This window comes from Callionymus lyra, chromosome 4 (genome assembly GCF_982586985.1).
Source record: "Callionymus lyra chromosome 4, fCalLyr1.hap1.1, whole genome shotgun sequence".
NCBI classification, from domain to species: Eukaryota; Metazoa; Chordata; class Actinopteri; order Syngnathiformes; family Callionymidae; genus Callionymus; species Callionymus lyra.
Window position 1 is genome coordinate 26,753,961 of NC_141821.1, and position 19,468 is coordinate 26,773,428.

Sequence of the window (19,468 nt, forward strand, 5' to 3'; positions counted from 1 at the left end):
GAGTTACGGTGAATTATTTAGGTTGCCGCAAACTAAATCAGCAGAGTTCGGCCGTTCTTGCGCTGTACAGGCGAGAAATATTTCGGGCGGAGCTGGCTAGATGAGGTCATGAGTCTTGCTCAGCTCCTGTGGATGGATGGGTGCAGAGTTTATCCAGCTGTTTTCAAAACATTCTTTATTGTCCATTTCATGCCTTCCATCTATCTCTGTCGTGACTTCTCCTGCACTGACCCCCGTGATGAATGTTCCTCGCTGCCTCCAGAAATCTCTCTTAATGCTCATATTAGCGCATGTTTAGAAAATCTATATCTGCCAGTGTCACCCAGGTCAGGGTTTACCATTACTGTCATTTTTTATTGTGGGTGTATACGGAGAAGTACTGCCACTGCATCTGACTGTGCAGCAGTTCAACCAACAAAACAAGTTTCACACTCAGGGCTGTATTTATAAAGCCGCTGATTTCCATTTGCTCTTTATTTCCGCAATGCAGATATTTAAACTGGGGTCAAAACCACAGATTGCCGCAGATTTATAAAGATGGGATGGACAAATTATAGTATCTTTACAGTGTTGGGAACAATTTTATCAGAAACTGAATCTGAAAATAGTATGTTGTAAGCATAACATAGGATTCATTTGTGGTGGCAATACAGAACAAAATAATTAAATAAGATAGCACACAAAATAATTAAAAAAACAAACAGAAATACAGAAATAAGTACCAAGGGGGCCATTCTATATTAGAATAAATACTTTTTATTTCCATTCCATTCATAAGCAATGCCAGAAAATAATTATTTTTGAGGCCAGCAGCATAACAAACAATACAATGTATAAAAAAATACAATCAAAAATCCAACATTCCTCAGAGGTTATTTGATTTCTTTTGGCAAGACACAGTCCAAAACGTAATATTTGACATTTAATACATTATAGTAAGAGAATGAGTTGCTTCAGTAGCTCCAGAAAACACAGAATGCCATTTTCCCGTACCTACTCTGATGTCTGAACGTCAATGAAAAATGTGCTCACTGCTCTCTTATTACAGTGAGACACACAATACATGGCGATCCAGACAAGCACATCATTTGTGCCTACATTTTGAGAAAACAAAAATAAGGAACAGTTTATGTTATCGAAATTGCTTTCAGGTTAGAAAAACACATTTGAGTGTGCTTTACACATTCCTTTGAACGTAGAATGGGTATAAACACCATTACATATTCATTGTGTTTTATATGCTAACACCACATTCTGCCTTTAGATTTAAATCTTAACTCGCAGTGTGGATAAATCGCCTTGTGTGCAACAAGTTTGCTTAACATTTGAGTCGGACATATCTCGGGGAAAATCTCCCTATAAACATTATTATTTTTTATTTATTTTTACCTTCAAGCTGCCTCTGGAAGTGTATTCTAAATGGCTTCTACAATCAATAAATCAGTCGTCCGTCATTTTTTTCTGTCAATCTGTCATTTCTCACTTGGATGAACATGCAGTGTTTATTTTCACGCAGAATCAAGCACAAGTGACCAGACTGCATACATTTCATAAAGCATGTGGCCTCACGTCCTACCTGCAGCTTTAGCATTTGGACTCCGCTGACCTAAACAGCTGTATACTGACTTCCTCCTCATGTCTCCTCTGTAGCTTTCATTCGGGCGCCCATCCCCATGGCGGTGGTGAGGAGAGAACTGTCCTGCGAAAGCTACCCCATTGAGCTCCGCTGCCCAGGCACCGATGTCATCATGATTGAAAGCGCCAACTACGGCCGCACCGACGACAAGATTTGTGACGCCGACCCAGCACAGATGGAGAACACGCGTTGTTACCTGCCCGATGCCTACAAGATAATGTCTCAAAGGTAAGATTTACTTTTTTTGAATTTATTGGTTTTTAATTGCGTTATGAGATTTAGATGTTTTTGCCTTAAATAAAAACGCTTTTCCACTCAATTATATGGTGTGTGTTGGTAGGATTACATAACTAAGCTGGCTTGTTGTTGGACTTGAGTAGATGCAGCGCACTAGTGAAGCGGCTCTCTGTCGCATCGGTAGCTGTGCCAACCAGATGGCTAAGCGCCACCTCACTTGATCGCCTGGAAATGCAACATTGCACTTTAGTTGTAAACTGTGACTTTTTGACCAGTCTATCCGAAGTTTCGCACACGTTCTGTTCCTTTTTGTCCATGTTGTCCAGAATATTTAACGCAAATCGCTGTTCAACCTAGCATCTGGTAAGCACCAGGAAATTGTTACGCCTCACCTTGTAGGAACACTCTCTTTATCAGCACTGGATAAGTTTTACCTTGAGACCTCCGGTCATTTGTAATAAATACCGAGAATGTCTGAGTTTTAATCCCGTGTGAATGAGGATTGTCTGTGATTTGTAATGTAATAATTCACAGACGTCGAGTGATAATACTAATCCAGTGTGAATCTGAATGTCTTTGTTTGTAATTCTGAATGCCGCATATATGCAACTGTAATGGACTTCTAGGCACTTGCCATTGTGTTAATATTCACTTCCGCTGTTTTATTTTGAAGGGGTTGAAAAGGAAGTAGATCAAGCTTGTTGTTGTCGGGGGTGTGCTCCACATGACGAAAGTAAAGAAGGCGTGCGCGTTGCACAGATACAAACTAAGTTTCAGCCTCGTTGTTTCCCACATGAATACACTTAGTTATACTACTGTAACAGACTGTGTCTCTTCTGTAAGAATAATGTTGGGGCTAATTTATGTGCAGGGAATCGCTCTCGCTGTTGGGCGTCTGCACGAGTTGAGAAACGAAAAAAAAATAAACGGTTGTCCACTTTATCTTCTCTAAACGAAGAACGCTTGGCTACACGTATTTTTTCTTTCAGTAATTGCACTCCTTTTTACATCTGTATCTCTGAGTAATGTCAGTAAAAATTACTATTTTACACTACATTTCGCTTATCCCGTGTGAATTCACTTAAATAACGCAGAGGAGGGGGGATCATTTACAAAACACAGAGTTCCCCAGGTAATACTTATCCCATGCGAAAAGGGCTATTGACTAATAATAAAGTTTACACTTTAGGTGGAAGCCAAGGGTTAGAGCTTTGAAATTCCCAATGAACACTTGTTTTGTATGACTCAGTGCTTTCTATATACACCATCACAATAGACTTTAATAATTCACCTAATAAACTCGTTTCTCCTCAGTCAACCTAGCCCTAACCCCCAGATGACTGACAACCCCGAAAAATATCTCCTGAGTGAAACAAAGAGCTCTTGGTTTTTAATTCTGAAGCACCTCTGTATGCTAGCTGACCTGCGAGTGTTGGCTCCTCATCATTATTCCTGGTCCTGCTAGAATCTATTACGGTTTTGAATTTGTTGAGGCAGAACGTAACGCTATGGATACACAATTGCCGTCCCTTACATTAAGAGAGTAAACACCACTAATAACACCACTAATGGATACATACATAACAATTACACATTCCTGTATTAACATAATATGTAAGGTTGTCAGATCATCTTGCCCCGGCAACAATACCTAATAGAGAACAAGTGTGGAATCATTTCCATGTCAGTTCTTACTAGTATTTATTTATATGATGTACATGCGCTATTACAATTTGTTTATGTAGATTCTATATAATCAACACACCCTCATTTAATTATTGTTTTTAATTATTGGTTAATTTTGCATTAAGTTGCCCCTTAAGACAAATTTGTTTTCAGAATCCATATTGTAGAACTTTTATTTATTTATTTTACAATTTTTTCAATTCAACCTTTTATGCGGCTCATAACCTTCATCTCACTACCGTTTTACTTCCATGTTACTAGCACTCTTTGAAAAAGCATTAGTTACAACAGGCTTATATACAATTGTGTTCTATATATTTTTCAATTAAAAACCAAAAATGATATCAATTCCTCAATATAATTGTTGTTTAAGTTCTGACACCATATGGTTACATTTTACGATTTTGATCCAGAAAGCAAATTACAACTTTAACCTATAAATGTCAAAAGTATTTGGGTCAGTAGTACATTTACAAATGTTTTTCCAATGAAAGCTCATGACCGGCTCAAAAGTTGTTGAGTTTACAGATGGAAAGTGTCAGTGAGATAAATGAGCTGCTCTATGGTTGGCTGTTTTTGGCCTGAAGAGTTTTAGCTTTGACTTTGATGGATTCATAGACTCTAAAAACTATAAACGAAGGTGTTGCCATGGATGTTGTTGTTTCAAACTTTCTTCCAAATAAATAATTCAGCACTTACATATACAGCCATCTGGGTGAATGATTCAGGAAAAACTGTGTAATTTAGTGTTCAGAATCATAATGACTCAGCTTTCAATCAAGTGTTCAGCGTCTGGCCATGGCATGAGTCAGAGCCGTGCACTCGCACAGAACACTAACTCCAGACAAGTATTACAAAACAAAAAGACAATGAACAAAGGGAAACTTAAGTAAAGTCGTGACTCTTATTGTTTTATTGTTCACTGACTGCAGCTTTTTGCAATCCCTACTCAAATTCTAAAGACTCAAACGAAAGCGCAACATGTATAGTAGCTGAGGATGTGGGTTGAGGAACACTTTGTTTCATGTAATGCTAGTTTAGAAACACCCACAGCATTTTATCATACAGCAAATAAAACAAACTGTTAAAAGTAAAGCCAAATGTCCTTTCCAGTCATCTCCTTTTTTATCCAATGTATTGATAACTGTAAAAACAAATACTCACTATTCCACATGCTACAATAGAAAGTCTGAACATAGACCATTTTTTTGTAACTAAAGAAGCATTTTAGACTCTATTGTCTTTTGAGTTTTCTTCATTATAAATCTCCTTTATCGTGAAGGTTGTATGCAGCTTTAATTGTGTTACCATTTTGAGAACACATTTTTGTCTGAATATAAAAAAAAAATCTTCTATGTTCAGGAACTTAAAGCAAAATCCCCAAACTCCCCAGTATAAACCAGTACAGACAGTTCTTTGAACTTACAATGTAGCTCATCTTTTTAGAACTTATTTCATCTCCCCCATTAATATTTGAAGGAGTTTTTGTCTGTCTGATGTGTAAATACCCTTACGGCATATTTCAGTGAAGGTTTGATTGTAGCGCATCCAAAGCTGATGCTAGGCAGCTGCGGCGAAGCTCATTAGGCCTTAAAACGAAAGATGGAACTGAATAACGGGTCAAGGAAACAGCGTGTATTAATAAAACCAATGCACACACACACACATCCAGTATCTGGATGATTTCCACAATGAGCTTAAGTAATAAAGAGGCACATTATTGGCGAACACATAATAACATTTGCATTGTGCTTTGGCTCTATTTCTATATCTGTCCCAGGATTGTATTTCTGTCATGGCGATACGTTGTCACAGTATATTCCCTGGGCTGTCGGTCAATTGAAAAGTACAAGATGGCACCGATTGTGAGGCCAAGTGTTATTGTGGATGCAATCAGGACACACTGATCACCTTCAGTCGCTTTCTGCTTTTCAATGAAATGATTCCCACCAGCGATCAGGCTTCTCCAACACTATTATTGTATTAATCTTTTAAACAATCGCTTTGTCCATTCGTCATGCAACGTCTACTTGCGCACAATCCAATTACAGAAAATCAACGGAACAGTATAATTTGGTGATTTAATCGTTCATGTAGCTCCCAGTTACCTGATTATCTCCGTAATTGCACTTTCTGTGCGTTGTTTAATTATCAGGAAACATTTGTAATGATCATCTGCAGACTGCGCAGATACAACATTTTCCTCGGCGCATTCTGATATTACTGTTCACAGAAGTCTATTTGCATTGTACAGCAGTGGATTTTTAACCACATGTTTGGAACCATCAGACACAATTCATATTTGTTTGTTCAGGAATCATCTCAGCCCTGAATCAAAATGCTACTTTTTCATGTTGGAAAGTCAGAAGGAAACATCTATATGGCAATACTGACAAACTACATTTCTATCTGGATCTATTAAGGGCGCGAAAGCAGTTGTTTCACAAGTGCTGTTCGAGGTCCTAAACGCTCGGCTGTGCTGGTTGGGAAAGGTTTAATAGACGCAGAATTTAAAAAGGCAAATCCAAACTGTTTAGATAATCAATTCTTTATTAGCTTCATTTATCTAAACCTCTACCTTTGTCAAGCTCTCAAACTTGCAACGCAAACTCGGATATAAATAAGAGCGATCATCTGTGCACCTGTTCAAAATAAAATATCCACGCAATCTTAATAAACCACCTCTACTCCTGCCAAATTCTTTATTGATCATGCAAACCCGGGACCAGTAAATCTGCCCCGTTGCGCTTCAGGTCTTGGTAAAACCTAGATGAAGAGATTTCCTGGCTCTTCCAGCGGATTGTTGAGGGATTTGGATGATCGGTTGGTCCCCAAAGAGCTTTAGCTACGCAGCATTTGATTAAAACTGTTATGAAAGTTAATAGGGTTTTACAAGGCCCCGGCTCCGCCAACATACTCTGACATTAAAGCACAAAGAGTCAACATTTCTCTTGCATCTGCAGAATACAATTCTGTTAGTCACTCGGAGACTTGGGACATACTGCAAAGTTCAAGTTATGACTGATTAAATATGTATTTCTCAAATGTCATTTTCTAATCATATTTACTTTAATTTCACACTTAATTTATTACAGATAGATCAGTAATTGATGCATCACTTTGCTCAGCTCGAGCAGTCATCGGCATGCAGGCGAAAGCCTGTGCTCCCCCTCCTGTGGGACTGTAGCCGGTGTACCACCTGCCCGTCGCGTTGGCGACAGTTGAATCGCAGAGAATGGCAAGCTCAATTTTTTAACATTCTCATCCCATCTGAAGATAAGCCCAATACTGCCGCCTCAGTCCGTGTGCCAAGTTAAATCCATCAGCAGCAAAACACCCAGCAGTGTCGGCGGGCCTCCAGGACTAGTCGTTCCTCGTTCTCACTCCCCTCTCCATCCCTATTATCCCATTAGCCCATTTGCTTTTCAGCCATTAAAACTGAGTGCTACCTGCTTCAATTTATCCCACCTATAAAGGTGTAAGCCGGACTACTTCAGCAGGACCATTATACTCCCTTAAACGGCGGCTAATAGCAGCCTATATCCCCGTGATGGTACACCGGCATACTCTTGAGTGGCGTAATGCGTCTGAAAATCAAGGTTGTCTTACGCCAGACTGTGACAGGATAACATGAATCACAGTTATTCCGAACTCACATGCTCTGGGCAAACACAGCATCCAACCAGTTGGAGGCTAATTGTGCCTTAATTAAATCTAAATTTGGGAATTTTGATATTTCAGCCTTTTTAAATTGTATCTGCTGAGATCAGATGATTAGTGAGAGCGTTAGACCAGGGGTCGGGAACCTTTTTGACTCAGAGAGCCATGAAAGCAAAATATTTGGAAATTTATTTCAGTGAGAGCCATATAAATAATATTCAGATGTAAGAATCTGTGCTTGACACGAATTCAAGCCCTTTTATGTGAATATTTTTTTCAAATATATCTCATAAATCACGATTAATAATCTAGAATAAAAATGAGTATAATGATATCAAAAGCACACTATTTTAACCAGATTGTAAAATGAAAAAACTCTTTCCTGTGAAGTTGATTTCAGTATTAAAAGTACATTTTTATATTTAAACAAATATTTGTTGATGTGTTTTTAATTTCCAACCAATAACCATCATTTGAAAGTATGCCTTTTTGTTTAATAACATACAAACACAATAATCAGATGCACAAAAATATGAAAATCTTTGTTTATTTATGTTAAATTTATTTGCTAACTCGAACATATTAGTGCAAACATGATACAGCCACACACACACACACACACACACAACCCCAAGCACACATCCAGTATCTAAATGAGATCTTGACTTACAATCCGTAATAACAAACCAATGCCTATTTATTTATTTATTTATTTTTAGATCTAGTGTCTTTTCCTCCTTCCTCTTTCAAGATCCCTCTGTTCATCCCTGTGGCGCTCCGGCCTTCACGGCCAGTAATTACAGGCTGTATCAAAGCCATATATCACCTGCTGCCTCTGTAGACCAGAGCGAGGCACCTTACGGGAAGGGCTGATAGCGTTTGCGGCATGCTTGCCTTTGACCCTTGAAGGAGAAAAGCAGGTCAGAGAGATGCACCGACAACATGTTCACGATATGTCCCTTTTTTTTTTTTTGCTCTTCATATTCCACATACACCTGTTTTAATCCGACTAATTTCCCTCCCGTGTCGTTATCTGAGAGGAAGACAAGAGAAAGGTGGTAATTGTGTCGACAAGCATTTGCTCAATTGGCTTAATAAATCACACCAAAATGCCAGACATTGATAAAACACGAACCCCTGATACCCAATTAGTGCAAAACCACAGGAGTAGCACTGATACCTGACAGAAAAGAAGGTATTGAAAAAAAAAAGGGCTTGAATATTTGAAACATTTATTTTTACATTTCACAATAAGCTGTGCAAAATAATTTAACATTTTTTGTCAATGCAGCACTTATATATATATAATGGCTCTAGGTCAAGGTGAACTACCTCACTGGCTTCCAGAAATACATATGCAATGTCAGAGTTTGTTCACCTTTTAACCTACAAACACAATTATTGTCAGGCCTTTGGGTCACCTTGACCCAGAAGCTGCAAAGGGTTAATTATTCTGAAAAATCAACAGTGCGCCTTATGTGTAAATTCTGGTTGTGCTTACTGATCTCAATCCGATTTTACATGGTCCAATGAGGCCGTGGTATTACTCTGTGGAACCTGTAGTATTACTCTAAATAAAAGTCGGTTATGCTTTGTATGAGAGTGTATATCATTCACACTTGTGTTTGCTCGCTAATAACAGCACATATCGGTCGAAAAATAAACTATTCCTGCGTCAAAATAGTAATATGACTCTATGAAGCCTATTAATGCCAGGATAAGGCTCCTGTGCAACCAATGTATGAATTATACCCTTTCATTGGGATTTCGTTTTATAATCCGGCGCGCCTTATGGTCCGAAAAATATGCTAGTAAAAAGAGCTTTAATGATTCTTATATAAATCAACCCGACAAATCTACACCTTGGGACGGTAAATACATATAAAATAATGCTGTTTAATAATTGTAATAACTTTTTGTACTTGTAAAAAAAGCCCAAAAAAAAATGGCTCAGATAATCAATCAATCCGTGGAAATAGATAGACAATCACCATCACAAAGATTTCCATCATTAACCCTGACTCAAGATCGACCCGGTATCGAACAAATCTGTAATGGTGTGGAAGTCACTCTGATATTTTCTTTCGCGAGCCATTTGACAAGCAACTCAATAATTGTGTTTTTGTGGAAAGCAAACGCCACCATCATTTGCTTTCCCCGTCTTTAACATGCAGAAATTCAGCAGATAAATGACCCTCTTATCGGATGATGGCGAGTGCCGAGAGGAGGAATGATTGAGGTATAAGTATAGGAGAACAGATGGAAGTGTCTGCTTTCGCCTCAATAGATGATCCGTCCCATACGTTCCACTTGACATTATCTTTGAACTTTGCCCCCATTTCAGAATGAAAGGATTTGAGCTTGTGTTTCTTCTTAGCATGAGCTGCATTGCAGATTAACTGATTCAAACTTATTTTTCCTATTTTCAGTTTAATCTTCCATCCCCGTCTGCAAGACCAGACAACTAAATTACTCCGATTGAGATCACTATCCAAAGGGAAATGTGCATTAAACACTAGTTCCAGCCCATCATCATTTGCCAATAGCTTTGTTTTGCTGTTCTTTTAATGTCAATTATTTATTAACAGGTTTTTCTCAAAGCTAAGTTATGCATGTTAGAAGCTCCACGTCAGTAAAGATGATGTTTCCACCAGTATCCTACGGTTGACAGCAACGTAGATTCTATTAATATATTTTTTTGATTTTTAAACTGAGTGAAAGGGTCAGTTCACCCAAATTTCATATTTCTCATTTTTCTTTTTAGCCTCATGTTGACTAAGGGTTGGAGTTATTTTCAAAATAAACCATTTCCCCACGCAAACAGCGCCCATTTTTTCCCCCAGTTTAGACGTTAGACACTGTCTGTGTAGCATGATAGCCTTTTAGCTTTTACTACAAACAAGCTTTAAAAATATATTAGCTTTAATTTCTGATGTCTAGGCTGAAATACAAGAGGGACATTACAGACGAGCAGTATGGAGGTATTTGGAGTTTTCATGTGTGTCTTTTCCGACGAAGGAAAAGTGAGTTCTGGTCACGACTGTTTTAGGGATGTCAATTTTTGCCCACGTCTCCAAAAAGGTTGTCTTACGCCAGACTGTGACAGGATAACATGAATCACAGTTATTCCGAACTCACAGGCTCTGGGCAAACACAGCATCCAACCAGTTGGAGGCTAATTGTGCCTTAATTAAATCTAAATTTGGGAATTTTGATATTTCAGCCTTTTAAATTGTATCTGCTGAGATCAGATGATAAGCGAGAGCGTTAGAGGCAGCACAGTTAATAAAATTATATTATGTTAAAATAAAATGTATATATATATTTTTTAATACATCTCATAAATGACAATTAATAATCTAGAATAAAAATTACTATAATGTCATCAAAAGCACACTATTTTAACCGGATTGTAAAATGAAATAACTATTTCCTGTGAAGTAGATTTCAGTATTAAAAGTACACGAATAAATTACATTTTTATATTTAAACAAATATTTGTTGACTTGTTTTTAATTATTTATTATTAATAATTTGAAAGTATGCCCTTTTGGTTAATGACTTACAAACACAATAATTAGATGCACAAAAATATGAAAATATTTGTTTATTTATGTTAGATTTATTTGCTAAATCTAACATATGAATGCAAACATGATACAGCCACACACACACACACACACACACACACACACACACACACACACACACACACACACACACACACCGCAAGCACGCATCCAGTATCTAAATGAGATCTTGACTTACAATCCGTAATAACACGCAAACAGCGCCCATTTTTTCCCCCAGTGTAGACGTTAGACACGGTCTGTGTAGCATGTTAGCCTTTTAGCTTTTACTACAAACAAGCTTTAAAAATATATTAGCTTTCATTTCTGATGTCTAGGCTGAAATACAAGAGGGACATTACAGACGAGCAGTATGGAGGTATTTGGAGTTTTCATGTCTGTCTTTTCGGACGAAGAAAAAGTGAGTTCTGGTCACGACCGTTATAGGGACGTACATTTTGCCCACGTCTCCAAAAAGAGTATGGATTAATCTGAAAATTATCCCAACCGTTAGTCGACATGAGGGGCAGAAAATGATTGACCTTCTGGGTTGTGTGATCTGCATTTCTAAGAGTACATAATAACGGCCGAAAAATGAATTTTTGTAACTCATGTATGGTCCCTTATACGTTCTTCATTTCCCTCAGTCTTTGCTAGGGACTCAAGTTTTTTAACTTCTTTCTAGAAAAAAGGTTAATTTGTGAATCGATCCGTAGGAGTGTTTTAGCACTACATGTCAAAAGGAGTGAGATTGCGGAGGAAACAGGAACATTTAATTACATTTTAAAGGCCAATTGCTCGAAAAGTCTTGGTTTTGACCCAATCTGTCTGGGTCTTGATTCTCGACATGTTTGAAATCACGGTTTCAATGGCAATCGTAAAATGCATTTTTCCGCAAGACTCCGGTCAAGAATTCTGGCAAGCTGAGTTGTGATTGGGTGATGACGGCCATTTACCTCGAGCAATACTTCCTCACTTGTCAGTCTAGTCAACCACGCTCCTTATAATGCAAATTCCACAAAACTAATGAATGGGAATAAAATAAAATTGCAAATTTTACCTTTGACTAAATCAAAGTTGCAATACCAAAAATACACACACATAATATTGAATATGGAGGAGGGGGAAATTTTTTTTTCTCCATTTTCCTGGCTTCACCTCTTGTGCTATCAACCTTCACCGGACCTAAAATATTTGATGAAAATCTACTTCATTCAATACTGGTTTATATTTCATACTGGCAGCCCGTCCACTCACTGGTGCTGTTAATGACACTGTGGTTATTAGGTCGCGAAAAAGGAAGCCTGTGCTGACAGAGGGAGAAATTTGGAGGAAGGTCTCGCTCTATAAAGCAGATCTCTAACTTCCAGGAGGAAGATGGAACTGGACCAGCTTCAGCTAACTTTGTGGTTTGACTATATATCAGACACAGTTGGCTTAGAGTGGCTCAAGTTTGGCCCCAAAACATGGACCCCAGTAAATATTTAAACGTCTCTCAGACCTGGCGGGTTACTACAGTTGTGCAGCACAAGTCAGTTCAATGGACACCAAGGAAAGTGGTGCAAAAGAACCAAACAAAAACCAAAACAAAGTAGGAGAGTGTGCACAGGGAGTGTGTCTCACTTCACTGAGTCCAAACTGTGAAGAAAGAGCTAATTCATGCAGGAGCAGGTGCTTGGCCCACTGCTTTGATTTCTTCCCCAGTTCTTCCACGACCATTTATCTGATTGAGAAAAGGAAACACAAACATTTCTGAATGTGTTCTACCTTGTTGTACTTCCTGACTGCACTGAATCAGTGGAACACTAGACTCACAAGGCTTCTGATTTCAACCAGGACGAAAGTTCAATATGCAGCACGTACACACAGATCTTCTTTCTGCCATTTCAGCACATTTCTGGCCACTCTGAGGACGACAATCTCTCTGTCCCACTTTACTTCTCTCTTTTCTCTAACTCTCTTTGCCACAGTTGGAATTATCTGCACATACATGTGATTAGCAGAAGAAGAACCATTAACCTTTGTGTGAATCACTCAAGTTGGTATTTAGTTACGGCAACGCTTTCTATTGTACAAGCTTTAGTCGGTTGATTCTCTATTAAGACTTCTTAGCTTTCTAATAGGAAGCCTGAGTGTCACTTTGACATAAATGAAAATTGAAAGAACAAAGTATCAGATCTCATCTATGCTAAGCTTTTTTTAGACCTGCAATTATCACCTCATGTCTGCAGCAATAAATATGATGTGACCAGTGCTTTTTCTTTCCACCTCTCTCTTGGCTGTTCCCTTTTTTGATATACAAAGAGTCAATCATGGTTGATGATACAAGATCTGATGGTTATCAGAAGGTTTTCTGTTTATCGTCTTTAAACTAATTTACTTGCATTACATCACTGGCTTGTTTTTCTAAGCTCTGCCTTGGAAAGTTGAGGCAATTTTTATGTAAGATGTGGTAAATCTGGACATTATGATACAAAAACACTACCTCTGGTGACGCACCTCGCCATCCTTTTTGTATTGTCTAAGCATTTTGTGAAACACTTTCAACTAAATGCCCATTTTCATTAATGGGAGATGACAATGGTATAAGTGTGAATGATTGTTATGTCTAAAACGTGGCCGTCAATCTCATGCTTCAAATAAATCTTTGCACAACTAACTTGAGACATTCTACGGCAATTTTCAAAGGTTTTTGCCAACAAGCTTAGGTTTTTTTTGCAGCAGTAGTCGATGAGTCATGACGAGGGTGGCCTTTGAACAAGTGATGTGTTTCAGAAAGTTTTTGAATCTCTAATTCAAAGCATAAATCTCTTGCTAAATTTACACAAACCACTGAAATCTTTCAGTGACAAATTTTCCCTGTGTACTTCCCTTCATTTTTATCTTGTAGCTGCTGTTTTATCTTTTGTCGATGACCCACATGAGATTCAAAGGGAATTTTTTTTGATACATTTGGATAAGTTCTCTCATTTTATAATCAGCGATCTGGGCTACTCATTTCAACCAGACCTGTATACAGGGTTTCCTTGGGACAGTGCATTGTGGTTAGAATCACAGAAATGTATGTACATCATAATTGAGTCGGATTATCTTCGTACCATCGCAACATTTCATGGTTGTTCCCTGTGGACAGTTATGTAATCTGGATTATTATGGGCTATTGGAAGCTTGTGCAATCACATAAATAGCTCAAACAAACCGCTTCACTGTGGGTTTTGGCAGCGGCTGTATTGTCATCCAGTCTGAAAGTAAACACATTGTGCTGATTCCAACTTTATAAACTCACAGAGGGAGAATCAACTCTAACATTGTCATTAAAGAGAGTTACTTGGCTTGTTTTATTGTCAAATAACAAAATGTAAATGTCTCCCGGTGACATCATCTCCATCCCGTACGTTTTTAACAGCAATCAATTACGGATCATGCGAAGAGTTATAAGGACTATTAAGTGATTATGGGAGAGGGAGACAAGCCACGCTCCCTCCCCACCTGAATGGAGTGTTCTTAGACTTCCTCAACTTGTCCCTGCAACTCGCGGCTGTCCCCTCTAGCCTCAAGTCCTCCATCAATGTGCCAGTTCCTAAAGTCTGCTGTCACTTGCCTAAATGACTACAGCCCTGTGGCTCTGACCCTGGTGGTTATGAAGTGCTTTGAGAGAATCCTTCTCAAGCATGAAAGCCTACATCACCACGGAATTAGACAGCCTTCACTTTGCCAAGATAGCTAACCAATCAAAAAAGGGTACATTTAATTTCATGTAGTTGTGAACCACCTACCCTACCATATTTCGATAGCTTTGTTAGGAGGATATTTGTTGACTTCAAATCAACATTTACATAATTTTAGTTACTTCTTCAGCTAAGTGTGCCAGTTCCGCCCACATTGCTGTTCTCCAAGACAAAAGACTTCAATGCTTAAAAAGGCCTTCGGTGGTTCGCGACACTTCATGGAGGAGTGTCCTATTTCTCAGAGCTCAGCAGGTGGCAGTTTAAAAAATTTGCAAGGTTTTAAAAGAATAACTGTGGAAGCATTATATTATGAATCAGAAAGTGACATCTGGTGGCCTCTAAAATAAATTAAACTGCTTCCTAAAGCTTAATCACGACAGTGGTTTGTAAAACTAGCACAACTAGATTAGAGATGTATCGTAACCATAACACATTTACCGTCAGTTATGGTTACTGTGGCATTTTTAAGTAACCTTTCCTCACTCTGTCAAAAACTCAATGAGTTTTTATTGCTAAAGGATAGAGTAGTGTTAATGTTGTCTTCATCTTTGGAATCTGCGTCAAATCAATAAATGTTATTTTTTGTGTTTATAGTGGCTGAATAAAGTCTGAGAGCGCATCAACGACGTCAGGAATAATAAACAAAATACATGACACACGTTTGGTTTAAGTCATTACTGACCAGACTTGCATCTTGATCGTGGTTCAGAATAAGTTTCGAAAACCATGACAGAAAGCTCTCTTCCGCATTCAATCCGCCACAACTCAATATCTGTACTCACTACTAATGTAACTATTAAGCATTGAATGTAGTAAAAACATGTTTAAGACGGCGATCATAATAAAAGTCACTCACATGCAGATGCTCTTGATATTTCGACCTTTACCTACAAAAAAATCCACGGTACCCTATTATACTGTATGAAGCAGAGTATAGATGAATATTCCTAATTTGATTTGTTAAATTATTTTGGAGGTTCTTGCATGTTCTCCTATTTAATTGTAAAACCTATTTTTTTTTTCGTAAGCAGGGAACATATAATGTAAGTGTGCTTTTATATTTATAATTTGCTTACATAATTTTATTTGTGTTGATCTAAATACATTTTGAGCACGTTGCAGAAACACCGCAATAATAATGATAATGATGGTAACAATCAACGTGATATGCAATTGTCTCACCGTTACATCCCAACAAAAGGATTGTGTATTTTCTTCTGCCAGTTGACGACTCTCATCTATGTTGATCGAACACAGAGCAGGAAAACAAGCATTTCTGTTTCTAGATAATGGCCAGTTTTATTTGAGGGATGATCATTGCAACATTAAAGCCAGTCAAACCTGATTGAGGGACAGCTTCATCCTCAGGGTTTGGACACAGTTTCCTTCAATTATGTACATTCATATTTATTGCTTTGAAAATATATTATTGATCTACTCATTTTTACTACTGACAACATTTTCTAAAAAAGGATAGAGGAGGTTAATATAATCCTGAAACAATTTTTGGCGCTGTATTCAAATATTTGAATGAATTCTTAGGTTGATCATTTTATAGCTCATGTCAGAATCAGAGTCTGTGTTGTAAACAAAACATAGGGATTTGTTGTGGTGTCAGGACAGAATAAACAAATTAAATCAGATAACACACAAAAAAGGCAATAGAAAAACAGAACTAAGCAGATGTAGAGAAAATGAATAAATAAAAATAACCATAATAAGATGTTATTATAAATAAATACAAAATATTGTTGTATAAAAGTCCGAATACAATACAGTGCCCTGCATTAAAATGATTTTGTTTGGTATTGTAGTTTGGTGGTCAGTGTTTTAAAGGAAGCTGAATAGTATTGTACAAACCAAAAAGATTTACCTTGAAAAAAACAAGTTAACTCACGCTTATTTTAGTGTCTTTATTCCCACCCACCTTTGTCTAAGATCGAGGACGAGGTGAGACAAAAGTTTTTTAAGCTCGGTGTGATAGTTGAGGGCTCAGTTACCTCACCATCCACTAATCCTGTTGTGTGAGGCCAGCAGCGTGACAGCGTGGCTGCCAGAAATGATGAAATAGTTTGAGGATAACACGATTTCTGTGCAGTACAACACCAAACAAAGTGCTGTGGAAAGACTGTCATTTTTTCCCCTACGTGTCCAGCAATAAATCTTGTTACTAACAGAGGGTGACACCGACACTGCGAAGGAAACAAGCCGAGCAGAAAGTAGCTCTAAGGATCGCACTTTGTAGACTTCCTCTCCCCCTTGAACATCTCCTACTACACATGGGCCTCAGGAGACCTCATGGTATGAGAGGGCAGATAGGAAACAGCTAAACACCTCAACCTCTTTTCACAAATTCAAAGGGACAGTGGCGCTGCCGGGGCTGTGGTGCAACCATCACTCAGGGGTAGAGACTTGGTTATTTACCTCACTAATATGTCTGTCAAATAAAAGATCAAGTGCTATGGAACAAAATGTCATCTGCGACCCTCTTTACCAAACATTCAGTGGAGTAAAATTGCTGAAAGTAATTGACTCTTGGTATTTTATTTTATTGGATGAGCTTCATTTTACAGATCACTACATAAAGTATAAAGTTAATTTTGCTCATTCCTTTGCGACAACTAGACAGATTCTGAAAAACTACATTATATACACAAACTAGCAACTAGCCTACAGCACTAAATAGTGGAAAAATTCCTTCTGGCTACCAGAAAAATCCTTGACTTTTTTACCTTTCCTTTTACTATTTCTTCTTTTTTTCGCAATTAAAACAAAACAAGGCTAGTTATATTCTTATTACAAGTTATTTTAGTTTTTGATAGTCAATCCGGTTTTTCCAATGTTTTTTGTGGCTTAATTCTTGGATGAAATGTCATTATTTCCATGAATGATATTTCCTCCACTAAACACAGCCACTGATCCAGTCTCAGAGATTAACTTTTTAACCAATTTCTTGTGATTGCTTTTTTAAAGTTTAAAATCAGATTGTTAAAAAGATACAGAATGATAGACAGATATCGTGGATCCTTTGCAACCTTGTAACCCAGAATCTTCTCGCAGATAACAATGACATCATTCCAGAATTTTTTTAATCTGGTGCATGACAAAAAAAAAGTTGTGTGTGATTGGCACTCTGGCATCCACATTGTCTCCAAAACCATGCTATTTTTTAAACACATAAAAGCTTTTTTCAGTCCATTAAAACAATTTCCTTGAAATACTGAAAAAGCAGATCCTGGCATGTATGTTCCCCAAGACTTTTAGAGATGATCTTTTATTGTAGAAGATAAGGTTTGGGAATATCCATTACAGAAAATTAAACAAACACAACTTATAACAAATCAGGTTATGTGTTATTAAGGTAAAGATTGAGTTATGTATATAAAACATGCTTTTGTTCCCCCCTATTTTATTTCCATTGTTTCAAGGGCATTCCAACATCAAGTAATAGTAAATTGTTTGTTTGTCTTTTCTACAATGTTTAGGATCATTGCTCAGTCATGTGCACAAGTTCATGGAAAAACACAACACAACTGACTTTTGTGCAGGGGTGCCTTTTTAAAGCTTTTTTAAAAAAAAATACATTTTCCCCAATTTTTTCAAACAATACTCCCCCAAAAAAAATAGTTTTAAGTTAAATTTAGAGTTCATCAAGTAATCTAATTATCTGAATTAAGAAAATGATTTTATTCTCCGTCACAGACATTTGGATTCATACATTTTATAGTTACTCTCACAGTTTCCCTGTGGCCATGAATAACAACAAATATTAGTTGAATAACCTTGATAAAAATTAATTGCTACAGTCAGCGAGTATCTTATCATAGCAGCCTCTTCTTCAAATGCAGCCATATGCGATGACCACAGATGAAAGAGATTTATCAGTGGATCTAAATGTTGTGAAAATATACTACATGGCAGTTGTCACTTCCTTTACAGAGTGCTTTTTAAATGAGCAGCAGAATGTGCTCCCACAGCTTGAGTGACAGCCCCCTCAGGTTATTGACACAGAGCAATATGAAGACTTGAGTCCAGCCCAAGCTCTTAATCCCATCCCTGCGTCCTCAGAGAGGATGCTTTAAGACCCTGCAGTGATTCCCAGCATGTCAATGCAAACCTGGATTCATGCCGAGCGGTCGACACCTGACCCCGCTTGTATCGAACTCTTAGGTTACTCATAACCTGACTCGTCTTTGCTTATTGAGATGTGAATGAGGTGGGTCGGCGTGTGCAGATGCATTGATTCCTGAGTGGCGGAAATTGGATTGTTGGTGCCTTGGCTGTTTCTTTGAAGTGAACATGATGTTGAGGGAGGATTGTATGAAGACTCTTGGTGGAACTCAGATATCATATTGTCTCTTAGAGGTAATTAGATACACATTTTTTTATTTGAGTCTGAAATGCAGGCAAATAAATTAAAACAAAAGACCGTCTTTGACAATTGGTTGGTAATGTGTTCATCACAATGACACATGATGCACGTTCACAGCGTCTTGAAAGGAAACAAAAACTTACGATAGATAGGTAACCATAGATGGACTTTAGGCCACTTACTACTAGGAAAGATTGTTTTTCATTTTATTTTTTCCGGGAAATTTGTATGTTTGTGTAAAAAAAGACGCATTTAAAATAACTTATTGGGACAGAAGTTACTAACACTTTTTTCTTAACACCTTACATTTTTGCATTAAATTAGGAGTAATCTGTTACTTTTCTCTAAGTTAATTGAACTGTACTAGTGATGGGTTGATGGGGCCTCATGAAGCAGCTGATGCTGTATCATTATACAGTTTAAAGGCCACTAGATGGCACCCTCAGTGATGTCATGTTTCATTGAATTAGTAGATCAGAGCCAAAGATAATAAAGTAGAGAGTGACATCTAGTGGCCTTTTGAAACTAAGATACTGTATCATTAAACACCTGATGCAGTATCATGAGGCCTCATACACCC

At 37.8% G+C, this 19,468-nt stretch overlaps 1 protein-coding gene across 1 annotated transcript in view; it reads left to right on the plus strand.

Moving 5' to 3' along the window:
* Positions 1 to 19,468, plus strand: part of LOC148082303 (adhesion G protein-coupled receptor L3) — a 222,398-nt gene that overhangs the window by 72,853 nt on the left and 130,077 nt on the right. Inside the window, exon 4 of the mRNA XM_087789467.1 lies at positions 1,651 to 1,864. Coding sequence (XP_087645593.1) covers positions 1,651 to 1,864 — 214 coding nt within the window. The remainder of the gene's footprint in view (positions 1 to 1,650; positions 1,865 to 19,468) is intronic.